Genomic DNA, 12,261 nt, shown 5'->3' with positions numbered 1-12,261 from the left:
TTGGTGTTTAGTAGATATAATAGTACGGACACAAATACTTAAGGTAAGATTGAAAAATTGACCAACAAACACCAAACCAGCCCAGAACTCACCACGTGGAGATGACTACACAGCAAGTTCCTCCCACCCACCTTCCTTTTACTTAAAGCTCCTTAGTTGAATCTTGGAACAAAATATTGAGATTTATGTTCGAAGCTTGGTAGATACTTTCGTGCTTCCAGTTTTGCGCGAATATAACCGTCTCGTGCAACACTACCGCATACTTCTGAAGGAGATTATGTTACTACCTTTACACACACCTCCAAAGCCTGTGTGTGGAAGGGGAACATGACAAACTGTGGAACCTCCTCTTTTCCACAATCATTTCGGTTAGTTCTTCTGTTAGCCAAAATTGGAGGTTTCGTTACTATTACTTCTAACCAATCGGTCAAATCGATATAATCCACATATTATTCAGTACTTTGCCTACTGCAATTTTCAATTAGAACTATAGTTTGGTATTTTCGGTCATCAAAATAGACCCTTAAAATTAGTAGCTTTACACTGTAGACGGTTTCTTTTTTATCTTTCTTTTTCTTTTTTTGCTAGTTTCCTACGGATTTTGTTTTTATCTACTACCTTGTCTTGGTTAGTTTTGTTCAGTAAATTAATATCCTCTAAAACAGCGGATAAAATTTTAGCAGCCGACGAGACACCTGTTAACTCTTTTGCGGTACTCATTTGTTTAGGGCTCACTATTGTTTATTTAGGTTTACTTTAGACTTTATTCTATAAACGATAGCTCCATGCAAACTCTTCATCGTCTGAATTCGGGGTGTATGTTCCAAGTGCGGGATTGTGGCTAACGATTGTAACACTCTTGTGTTTGGTACCGCAGCATCATGGGTTTCTGCTTTATCTACATTGCAACTCGTCATTTGTCTCTGATTCCTCTGATCTAATATGAGCTCCCACGGCGGTATTTAATTAGATTTATCGCACTTACAGGTTAATCTATCGCAGCATTTGCAAGAGAAAATATCAAATAACTTGTGAGCACCGTTCTTAAATTTCTTTAATTTGGCTCTTAATGGAGGTCTCTTGTTTCTTAATGGGGTTAATGATCGTTTTGCATTTTGAGTTGTAATTCAAAATCATATCCTTAATTCGAGGGCAAGACAATACAGGAAGAGAGGCTCGCAGCCATATTGTTTCTAGATTATTGGAATTCAGCAATGTAAGCGCCGCCTTCGGAAAGCTAGTGTTGTGTATTTTGCATCCAGATGCGAAAAAGTGATATTCTCTTAAAGTTTGAGAGTTCTGAGCTGGGCTCAACATGAAGGTTTTTCGTGTGTTAATATGGTAGTTATGAAAGTTAGTTAAGCTCTTAATAGTTATTTGCGTATATTGAAACCATGTATTTCATGTTTTATGTATTAATAGTATTGTCTGGTAAAATGTTCTTAAACCTTAAATCATTTTATTTGAACAAAAAATTAGGCATTTTAGGGCCACGGGGGCTCGGTTAAATATTGTTTTAAAATCAACATATTTGACATGGCTTCATTTCGTACCAATGCACAACTTTTGATAACTACTCAATCCTGAATATCTGAAAAAAAAATTCGGCCCACCCTACTCAGTAGTCTAAAAACGGAAGAACATATGTTTAGATTGTTTGTTTAGATGTTAATAATTTTTTTGTGAAATATGGTTCATGTGCATTTGGGTTGCAACAGACAGTGTAATATTGTAGTTAGTAAGGGAATAAACTATTGTTGTTCATCTCATTCATAATATGTGGCGTATCTTCTCATGGCTAGATGGAATGGTATAGTTTCTAAGTCTGCATCCCATATAACATTAAATAAATGGCTTAGTTTGTTTTGTGTTGGTAAAATATTGGCGAAGGTTTGCAATCCATTGTTGGTGAAATTTTGGTATATCTGAGATACCAATGCCTCTTTCTTTTCTGAAAAGTATCACTCTCTCTTTTATAGCTTTTAGGATTTTCTAAATTTATTATTATTATTATTATTATTATTATTATTATTATTATTATTATTATTATTATTATTATTATTATTATTATTATTTTCTTACGTATTCAAAGTACTGTATGTATTAACTATTATTCCTTCATGTTGGGAGATGGCAGTGTGATGATATGGGTATGTGAGACAAAAAAATATATCCTATTCGCGATGAAGAGTAAAGAGAAAAGCACAATTTGAGAGCAAGAAAATGAAATCTTGGAATAATTGTTAGAATGACAATGTTGAAAATAGCATAGAAACTACGAGAGAACTCTCGGGCATCACAAGTTTACATAACTGGGATCTAACCAAGGACTCTTTGCACGAGAGACAATCAAAGTACTGCTTGGACTTTAGTGCATCCAATTTATCTCTGGAAAATATGTATGAAATGAAATGAAGTATTTCAACTTAACGCCCCATGTTTATGGCCTTTAGGCTAATGGAGACGGGTGATTAAGGGAAGTGAACGATGACGGAAGAATACGTGGAATGAACACGTGGAAGGAAATGGGAGTATCCCGTGAAAACTCACGGAGACGAAGTTGTCCACCACAAACTTACTTCGCTGGGGCTTGAACCACAGACCCCACTATCAGAGGTAAGCATTCTATCACTGAACCACTGTGCACCCCCCCCCCCGTCTCTGGAAAATATATGTTCTAACCTGAACATGAGTAATCCAATGTGGACATTTGAATTTGAAACTACAGTAGAGAAATGTTACAAAGTTTGTGTTCGATAGTTTTTTAAATATCATATTCTTTATCATTCTATTTTATTATGGATACTTGATTAACTCTATAGTATACACCAATTCGGCTCTTACAATATCCAAAATACAGGGTGTCCGAGAAGTCCTTCCCTGATTACAGAAATTGATAACTCAGGCTAGAAATAAGATAGAAATATGAAACTGGTGTTGAATTGTTTACAAACTATAAAAGTTTTTGTCTGTGTTAGGTTTGTTCTGTTTTACCAAGTCTCATTTTTTTTTTTTTTTTTTTTTTTTTTTTTTTTTTTTTTTTTAGGTTTGTAGTACGTAAGTAAGAAGCCCAAGAAGCCATGCCAACCAACCAGGAGAAGGCACAGTGTGTCCTGTTGTACCATGAGACACGATCACCAACCACGGTGCAGAGACAGTTCCAGACAACATTTGGGAGGACTCCACCTGATGTCAAGAGCGTTAAAGCCTGGTATGAGAAGTTCAAGAACACAGGGTCGGTTGCTGACCTTCCGAGGTCTGGTCGACCTCAGCAGACACGGTGGAGGCTGTGCGGCAGTCTTTTCTGAGAAGTCCTAAGAAATCGGTGCGCAGGGCCTCACATGAATTACAGTTGCCAAAAAGCTCTATCCATGACATTTTACAGAAACGTTTATTGTTTCGTGCTTACAAAGTGCAAGTCGTTCAGGCCTTGCAGTCGTTGCATCGATCCCTCCAGTGATGTTGGCTAATGTGTGGATGGAAATTGAATATCGCCTAGATGTGCTACGTGCTACCAAGGGTGCTCATGTGGAAGTGTACTGATGTGACCAAAACTTTTATAGTTTGTAAACAATTCAACACCAGTTTCATATTTCTATCTTATTTCTAGCCTGAGTTATCAATTTCTGTAATCAGGGAAGGACTTCTCGGACACCCTGTATTTGCTCCAACAAAATAAGATTCTTCAGACAGCGCAGTATGCAATGGGAGGGAAGGCAGAGCAGATGTGGTATCCACTGAATGTAAACTAGAAGTAACAGTTTACATTTCAAATGAAAATGAAATGAAATGAAATGTTTGAGTTTTACGTCCCACGGTTATGCCAGTTAGGCTAAAGAAGACGGTGAATATGAGAAATGAATGAAATGGTGGAATGAAGAAAGTGTGACGAAACGAGAGAACCCCGAGAAAACCCACGAGCACGGTGTTTGTCCACCACAAAGTCTACACGGCGCGAGCTGGGATCGAACCAGGGATTCCAAGCACCTGAGGTGAACACTCTACCACTGAGCCACAGCGTCCCCTCAGTTTACATTTGACTAGGAATAAAGTTGTATTGATTTTAATTCATTATGGTTCACAGCTATTAAGGTAAGAAAACATTTTCAATTGCTGCGTATGTAGTATATTTTCTAACCCCTCTTCCTCTACTGAGTATGCAATTATTTCATTTTATTTTAGTTAATTCAGCCCTGTGACCAGCTGTTGCATCATTGCACGTACCAAGGATATGACACAGATTGCAACAAAGTGTTCAAAATGATCAGAAGCGTTTATGGATTTTGTTGTGGCTTTAATTATCATGTGACCGGATCTGAATATGATATGTAAGATTAAATCTTTTAAATTTATTATTTTAGTTTTATGTCTATCTCTTGTGTTTAGTAAATGAATAACATTTATCTAACATAAGATAGTGCACCATTTTCGTAGCCATAATAGGAGAAGTTGTGTTTAATTTTTTTTTTTTTTTTTTGAATGAGAGGCTTAATTTTAAGTCCACCTTATCTTGAGAGTTTCTTTCTTAATATATAGATGCTGTATTATGAAATACGATTTCTCTTAAAGGATAAAAACATTTGAACTGTATTGAACACTAGGATAGTTTAATGTAATGTTGACAATTTCTGAAAGTGCAAAATTCTTACAAAATGAATATGTAGTCCTTTCAAACGAATATATAAAATGGCTGTCTGCAGATTACATAAACATACCGTCGGATGAGAACCAGAGGAACCTAACTTCATTTTTGTAGATTTACAGGCGACAGAACAAAAATATTATTTTTTGAGAGAGATTTATTTTTAATAGCACGGTAGTTGAGCTACATTACAACAGATGATCGACAAGGAGAACAGATGGCGTTACGTTCCATTTACACCAAGTGGGGCTTTCAAAATTATGTCCAAATATGAAGAACACGAAAACCACATTTTTGGAGTTACGTTCCTTTGGTTCTGATGCGACGATATGGAGCTATCATAAAAAGAGAAACAACAAGATACCGTAACGCCAGATTAATACAACAAATGAGGTAACTTCGGACAAAACTAATAAATTTCTGAAAAGAAATAGCCGAATACATCTTCAACAATCACTCATTTTCTTTTAATCTTTCAGTTTAACGTCCCACGATTATGTCCTATAGGCTAAGGAAAACAATGATTAAGATAAGTGAATGATGATGTTAGAACTGGTGGAATGAAAATAGAGAGGAAACGGGTGTGCTCGAGAAAACCTACGGACACTATGTTTGTCCACTGCAAACTTACTGGTCTGGGAATTGAATCAGGGATCTCAAGCACCAGAGGTAAGCATCCTACCACTAAACCATCATTTGAAGGAAATACTATGAAAAGAAACTGGAAAATGCTTGGAAATAATATATTTACCTGAGAAACATACCATAATTGAATGTAATCCGTAGTAATATTTAATTTTATACATTTGCCGAGCAGTTTAGAAGAACGGAGGTGATACTATGTCAAAAGGCGGTACAAATTTACGAAATAATACTTTCATCTGACAAGGTACATTCGCGAAGTGTCCTCTCAGGATTCGTGTAAACTTGATTCAAATGCAATGTTCTCCCCGGTCCAATGTGTGTTGTACTGATTTTAGCGGCCCATGCCGACAATTTGCATGTTTATGAGCCTTCGTATATATATATATATATATATATATATATATATATATATATATATATATATATATATATATATATCGAATTCAATCATACACTAACGCTTAGACACAAAATTGATTTTAGTTTCTTTAGATGTAACTGGATATGAATGTGGGCATATGCCAAGCAAATTGGATCAACTACTGCTTCTCTGACACAAGCTACCCACCCTGATCTTCATCTTGGATCCGCCTTACTGGATTCAGCTTTCGGTTTTCTAAATAGAAATAGGTGCAAGTGATACATCAAATTCACATATAATTTTCTCAGAAATTCACTGGTGTAGTGATTTTTACCATAGCTTGTACCGTTTGGAAGGTATTGCATATTTAATCCATCCAGGCACTTAGCGAATAGATATTGCAGAGTAATACCAGTTCGCTTACTATTTTGATGTTGAAAAATCAAAACAATTTCTAACTGGAAAAATACTGTAGGTGTAAACAAACTCTTTACAACATTGGTGTCATAATTCTTATTACATTTCTGTGAGTGATTGTTATTACTTCCATGTTATACTATAACAAGGAAGAATTGTATTACAGTCAACATGCCTAATGTAAGTCCAGATAGACCAAATTTGGGTGAAGACCTACCATTTCCGTATTGACGTCTGTATGTCTGTATGTTCAGAGAACATTTCATCAACCATACATCACTTAAAAGATTACATATACACACGGGGCCCTGCACAACTTTCTATTTGGTTCAGCATGCAATACTTTCCAAACGGTACAAGATACGGTAAAACTCACAGCACCAATAAATTTCCGAGAAAATTGCACATGAATTTGATGTATCACATGCACCTATTCCCATTTGAAAAACCGAAAGTTGAATTCAATATGGCGGATCCAAGATGACGGCCAGTGTGGATAACACGTGTGAGAAAAGCAGTACTTGATCCAATTTATTTTGCATTGCCCACATTCATGTTCAGTTACATCTAAAGATACTAAAAGCAATTTTGTGTCCAAGCATTAGAGTCGTGAATGATAGAATTCAGAATATATGAAGACCCATAACAGGTATGGGCCGCTAAAATTAGTACAATACATATTGTGCAGCGGACAACTTTGAATTTGAATCAATTCTACACGAATCCCGAGGGGACACTTCGCGAATGTACCTTGTGAGAAATATATCATGAGTGACAGATGAAGACTTATTTTTTATACACTACTGGTTTGAACAAATATGGAAGCAGAACGTAATAAAGTGACAAAAGGTTTGAAATTGTTATATTTAGCTGAAAAAAAAAATAATAATCTTTGCTTTCCATATAATTAGAGAAGAAAGTTTGATAGAACGTAGCAGGCAAAATGAAATGAAGTGGTAGGACGTACTGCCTTTAGCGGAGAAATATATCATGATAACCTCATAATGCTATATATTCATACAACATATCTTTACAGATTGTAGGACATAGTGAACGGCTACATGATGCATTCACAACGCGTTTTTATGCATCATCTTTACGCTTGAAATACGCTGACCATATATTTGAATGTAGATGGCTGATCACAATGCGTCACAAAGGCGAAAGCAATCAAACGTGCAGAATACATCGGCTCGAGTGTATTTGGTGTGTTTCGGAACAATAGACCGCCTGCTGCGTTTCGGAATCAGTAAAAGATGTCTAAAGCAAGGGGGAAAAGGAAGGACGCAGAAAGGGTATTTTTAGCAAGAAACAGCTGCTTTGAGCAGATTATTGGAACTCTGCTATTCTAAAGTATGTGCATGTATAACAAAAGAAAATTCACAAAAATACAAGAAAATTCCGAAATATTAGCTAATCACAGAAAAATCTACGTAACACAATAGGGTTATTTCTCGTGATTCGCATGAATGCGAATAAGGGTGTGGCAGTAAGGCCTGCAAACCAAGGACGCCGGTTTCTCTGTAAATTTGGGGGGCATTCACATGCAGAAGGTTTATATATGAGAATTTTAAGACAAATTGCATTCAAATTATGCCAAATTTTATATATTCATAAATACAATAGGGGGGCTCACATGAACTTTGAGGGGGGTTCCCCAGGATCGGCGCCATTGCTGTAAAGTCTGACTGGCTCACTGTATGATTTATAATTCTGGCGAAAGTAAAATTACCAAGTAGCCACCTAAAGTTCATTCTACGAACCTTCTGATCCTGATGTAAACATTGTACAATGGCATTACTCCGCCAGTCATCGGATGATTGGCTATCGGTCACCGCTTCTTTCGAGAAGCACGTGCTTGTATCCTGTCGGCGTTTTGCATATTCCCCGCACGCAGCCATATTGTAAACTGTGATTCGCGCATAATGTGGGCCAAACCCAGTTTCTACGCATGCGCATTCTCTTTTATTGCATTAATTCAATTTAGTTCTTAGATAGAGTGTTACTTCTGTTATTTTACTGTAAGTAAATTGTATTTCTGGTAATGAGTCTCATAAGCAACAAAAACATTGAAAAACAGCTTACTTGACAATGGACTATTTTATTCTGCCGCATGGATGCGGCAAGGCCAATAAAATGAAACAATCACCACGTGTATTTGTTTACATGAAGTACTGAACGTTCCTTGAATGAACTATAGGTCGCGTTCGCTGCGGGGGTAACGCATCGGAAACGCATCCTCGTTTAGCCATACACTAAAAATGGTTATCAAAATAGAATGGTAAAAACTTTTAAAATGTTATTTTTTTTTTACCTGAGAAACCGCATCTATCCTAATACATATTCTACTATTTTGCCTGTCTATATATGTAGTATATTGAAAGCAGAAAGGACCCGAAAGGACTCAACAGAGGGAGAAGAAGAAGAGGAACCAATGAGAGTCAGTGGTTCAGGACCCCAATCAGGACTGTCAGTCATCATAGATCCCCAGGTGGACGAATACTACGCACCCATTTACCCGTTTCAAGGTGTAAAGGTATGTTACTATTTAGTGTGCTTATCGAAGTTAGTGAAAATGATACTTTAAAAATTCTATATTAGTAATAAATAAATAAATAAGTAGATAGATAGATAAAACATCAGATGTTTCTGAAAGGTAACTAAGGGAACAATTGTATCTAGAAACATGCCACAATATACCCACTAGATATCCTCTGCACCACATATTTTGTGCACTTGTCCCGGGATCTTCAGTAGAAAATGAAAGGATGGTTTAAAATATTTAAGGGGTTTACATCGGAATTCAATGGGCTTTATCGAAGATCGTCTTGTGATTATCCTGTAAAGAGCCCAGAAAAGTCAGGGTCAGACTCTAGCCGAATTGACTGATTGCTTCTAATCCGGCCTTGCGTTAGAATGCCTTGACAAATGCCCATTCTATTGTAGAGATATAGAACCTTATGCAGAGTCGTAATGACGCATGATTAGTGCCATACTAAAGTGTTCAACTAACGTATGTTTCCTGCAGTAGTCAGGCCTTTAGTATGACACTAATCACACTTCAAAATGACTCTGCATACGGCCTATAATGTCTATAAACGGTATATGCCTTGTGTACTTGCTCGTCGCGAATGTGTTAAGGAGTAGGGTTGTGACCTCTTTGCAGACAAGAACAAAGTAATTATAGCTTCGGTAGCCATATATTCATTATCACATGAAAGTTAATTGTTCATTTGATATAACTCACTCTTCCTTTGTGAAAAAGTAGGTGTGTGAGTAGGGCAGTGGAAGTTAAATAATGGTGATTATAATAATTAATAAAAAATAATAAGTGCCTCGACAAACAATCCACTGTCTTGTGCGCCCAAAATTTGCTATATACATATCACTTAAAAAAAAAATACTGACGTAAGAAATTAATTCATTACATTTCATTACGGAATCCCAATGGAACCCCAATTATGAAAAGCAGATGTAAAGTAGCCATCTGTACACACTATTTTCTATTCCCATACAAATATAACTACCAATTTTTAAGCTATACTAAACCAAACCAAAACCAACCAAACTACTTGGGCCTGAGCCGCTCCACTGCCATCTGTTAGCGATAGCTGGAACTACGTCCAGCCTAGTGTCGTGTCGCCCTATCATTAACCGCCTTATCGGAAGCTTTTTTTAGACCTAATGGCCGTCACGTCTTTTGTTCACGTGACTCCCCAGTTTGCTTCACGATGCCGAGTGGCCAAAGAAAATTGGGGGAAGCACTGGGAATCGAACCCGGGACCACGCGGACATGAATCCAAGTCTTTAACCATTAGAATATAGTGTCCCCCAATTTGTAAACTATACATTTGAATATTCCAGATTCGAGTAACCCTTTCTTCGAAATGATTTTACGTAAATTGTGCGACTTAACTCGTAACCTGGAATATTTTTTTTTTTTCTAAATTATATTGTGACTCAATCTTGGGTGCGAGGTATTTTTTTCCCATTAATAAACATATGCAATATGTCGAAATCTAACACTTTGCTTTAACCTTTTAATTGGCCAGCATTGATAGCATTACCATTAAAATATTTAGTTTGCTTTTATGGTTGAATCATGTCTTCCTGATCATAATTTCCTAATTTTTAAAGTATTTTCATACTTTGGTTATAAAATACAGGGTGTTTATTCCAAAGCAACAAGGCCATAAAATAGGCGTTACGTGTAGCAGCATTGCCCTATTATGGTCAAATATAAGAATACTTTCAATAATTAGCAACAGTTTCGTTGAAGAATTTTCCTACAGAGCAAGAAACCAGAAATTAAAAAAAAAAAAAAAATGAAAAAAGGACTTCTGCGGAACGTAGCAGATAGAGCTTCTACAATACTAAATTTGACTGTCCCCTGTTGACGAAGATTAGAAGTATATAGAAAAACGCGACCCGCAAGTCATGTATATAAATATTGTATGAAAGCAATAACGCCAATTAAATGATCACTAAAATTATAATTCATGCGGATAACGCAATAGAACGCGATGTTGCTTTAGAGCAACAGTGTCAAATAAAGGGTTAAACATATATGTTATATCATTCTAATGTTACAGATATAACCAAATTATTCCCTTGGTGTAAGTTTTTTTGTGATTACACACTATATCATTGAATTACAATATAATATGAAAGAGGCTGCATTAGTACTACCCTATGTGCCAGGTGACAGGTTAAAAAGTTGTACGTGTATAACATACGAGATACGTGTAAAAGAAGTACTAGGTTTTCAACCTGCAAATATGACAAATTAAGGTACGTTTGAATTTTCTAGGTTCTTGTTCACGACGGCACTGATTATCCGGAAGTTTCGGCAATAGAGACATTTGTTCTCCCACGAGAGGAGATGTTTATATCTGTGACCCCTGCGTCTATATTCAGCACAGACAGGATTCGAAATATGGATATAGAGAAAAGAGAATGCTTGTTTGCGGATGAGGGAAGTTTGAAGATATCAGATGACTACAGCTACCAATCATGCATCACAGAGTGCAAAATTGATTATCTAATGAAAGTCTGTAAATGCACTCCCTTTTATTATCCAACTATAGGTAAGTATAATAATAATAATAATAATAATAATAATAATAATAATAATAATAATAATAATAATAATAATAATAATAATAATAATTATTATTATTATTATTATTATTATTATTATTATTATTATTATTAGTAGTAGTAGTAGTAGTAGTAGTAGTAGTAGTAGTAGTAGTAGTAGTAGTAGTAGTAGTAATAGTATAAGTATTAGTATTAAAATTTGTCATCTGTATTTGTAGAAAAATTATTTGACAACCAATATACCTCAAACTATATTTTTAAAAATGTTGATTTTAAAGTTCCAACACATGGTACAATTTAAAAATTTTATTCCAACCGCATAATAGAAAACATGTTTTAATCTGTAGGATTAAAAAAAAAAGCTATAATGAATGCATATCTTAAAATATGATTTTATTTTAGAATTTTCTATATAACTTAGAAGTTTCTTTTTTTTACTTTTAATTTTTGACACTTCTTTGTTTTAATAATTGACGTACAAAATACACTGTCAGTGTTTTTATTATTAATAATTTATGTTATAGATGTAATCATAATTTTATTACTTGTACTATATTGCTAAGTGCTGTATTTTTGCTATATTTTACGTAGCTGTTCTCAGCACGTAAAAAATAAAATTTATTATTATTATTATTATTATTATTATTATTATTATTATTATTATTATTATTATTTGAAGTTTGCCGTCAATTTTCCATCGTTGATGCTTCTGATATGTGGATTTACACTCGGATGTGAGTTTAGGACCGTGTTGCAACTGAAAAAGCTATCTGTAGATCAAGTATTTTGTTGGGGATTCTTAATAATCTAAAACTAAAGCAACAAAAACAAGTGGTGGGCAACCTGCAGTTTGCTACTTCTAAGATTTTAAGTTGAGCCTTTGAATATATATATTGTAATGTGGCGTAATTGCCTTTTTTTATATATCTGATATTTTCACAAAATAATATAAAAGATAAATAAAAAGGAAAAAAATGAAATGAAATCTTGCAGTTTAATGTTCCACGATTATGCCGTTTAGGCTAAGGAAGACGATGATTTGAGCAAGTGAATGATGATGAAAGAATGGACGAAATGAAAAAGTGGGAGGCAACGG

At 35.3% G+C, this 12,261-nt stretch overlaps 1 protein-coding gene across 1 annotated transcript in view; it reads left to right on the top strand.

Moving 5' to 3' along the window:
• Nucleotides 1–12,261, top strand: part of LOC145667960 (sodium channel protein Nach-like) — a 42,750-nt gene that overhangs the window by 17,362 nt on the left and 13,127 nt on the right. The window contains exons 4-6 of the mRNA XM_081735385.1: nucleotides 4,183–4,328; nucleotides 8,439–8,601; nucleotides 10,876–11,152. Coding sequence (XP_081591511.1) covers nucleotides 4,183–4,328; nucleotides 8,439–8,601; nucleotides 10,876–11,152 — 586 coding nt within the window. The remainder of the gene's footprint in view (nucleotides 1–4,182; nucleotides 4,329–8,438; nucleotides 8,602–10,875; nucleotides 11,153–12,261) is intronic.

This window comes from Thermobia domestica, chromosome 13 (genome assembly GCF_964235325.1).
Source record: "Thermobia domestica chromosome 13, izTheDome1.hap1.1, whole genome shotgun sequence".
In the NCBI taxonomy this organism is placed as follows: Eukaryota; Metazoa; Arthropoda; class Insecta; order Zygentoma; family Lepismatidae; genus Thermobia; species Thermobia domestica.
Note: the sequence above shows the minus strand (reverse complement) of the source record. Positions and strands in the feature narration are given on the sequence as shown.